At 43.5% G+C, this 1,190-nt stretch overlaps 1 protein-coding gene across 1 annotated transcript in view; it reads left to right on the top strand.

Moving 5' to 3' along the window:
- The window catches only part of LOC126403527 (ribonuclease inhibitor-like), a 110,669-nt gene that overhangs the window by 4,639 nt on the left and 104,840 nt on the right, over positions 1 to 1,190 (top strand). Inside the window, exons 2-3 of the mRNA XM_050066254.1 lie at positions 3 to 163; positions 540 to 713. Coding sequence (XP_049922211.1) covers positions 3 to 163; positions 540 to 713 — 335 coding nt within the window. The remainder of the gene's footprint in view (positions 1 to 2; positions 164 to 539; positions 714 to 1,190) is intronic.

The raw sequence follows: 1,190 nt of genomic DNA, 5'->3' as shown, positions 1-1,190 counted from the left end.
GTCTCTCCACAGATAAACTATCTCCTGCTCAGTGGTCAGCTCTGGTCTTCATCTTACTGTCATCAGAAGAAGATCTGGACGTGTTTGACCTGAAGAAATACTCTGCTTCAGAGGAGGCTCTTCTGAGGCTGCTGCCAGTGGTCAAAGCCTCCAACAAAGCTCTGTAAGTGGGATTTATTCATCAATAAACACTGCTGCTGTCTTTCAACAGGAGGAAAAATAACTTGTTTCCTTACTGTTGTCTCTTCAGACTGAGCTTGTGTAACCTGTCAGAGAGAAGCTGTAAAGCTCTGTCCTCAGTCCTCAGCTTTGTTAAGTTCAAGAGGCTCATTTATGTTTTTGTGACTTTGATTACTGGACGTCTGTTTATTTGTCCTTCAGTCGTGGTTAGTTGTCACGTCTCCAACATGTTTAGAGTAAAACAGCAATGATTTTAACCTGTGCTGAGAAGAGATCATATAAACTATGTCATCAAAAGTCCACACTTAACATTTCAACACAAATATCATTTGTCTTGTTGTTCATTATTTCCTCTCCAGACTGAGTGGCTGTAACCTCTCAGAGAGAAGCTGTGAAGCTCTGTCCTCAGTTCTCAGCTCCCAGTCCTCCAGTCTGAGACACCTGGACCTGAGTAACAACAACTTGAAGGATTCAGGAGTGAAGCTGCTGTCTGCTGGACTGCAGAGTCCACACTGTACTCTGGAAACTCTCAGGTCAGGATTCATGAACCCATTAAAGAGCTTTTAAAATCAGATTTTCATCAGTGGATAAACAGCTAACCTGTGTTGTGTCTTGCTGATATGATTTGTCAAATCAATCAATCAATCAATCAATCAATCAATTTTATTTATAAAGCCCAATATCACAAATCACAATTTGCCTCACAGGGCTTTACAGCATACGACATCCCTCTGTCCTTATGACCCTCACAGCTGATCAGGAAAAACTCAAGGAGAGAAGGTGCCCGGTGTATTATAGGGGGGTCCTCCGGCAGACTAACTAGGGGCTGGTACAAGGCAAGTCTGAGCCAGCCCTAACTATGAGCTTTATCAAAGAGGAAAGTCTTAAGTCTAGTCTTAAATGTGGAGATGGTGTCTGCCTCCCGGACCGTAACAGGAAGATGATTCCACAGGAGAGGAGCCTGATAGCTGAAGGCTCTGGCTCCTGATCTACTTTTGGAGACTTTAGGG

The sequence above is a fragment of the Epinephelus moara genome, chromosome 16 (genome assembly GCF_006386435.1).
Source record: "Epinephelus moara isolate mb chromosome 16, YSFRI_EMoa_1.0, whole genome shotgun sequence".
In the NCBI taxonomy this organism is placed as follows: Eukaryota; Metazoa; Chordata; class Actinopteri; order Perciformes; family Serranidae; genus Epinephelus; species Epinephelus moara.
Note: the sequence above shows the minus strand (reverse complement) of the source record. Positions and strands in the feature narration are given on the sequence as shown.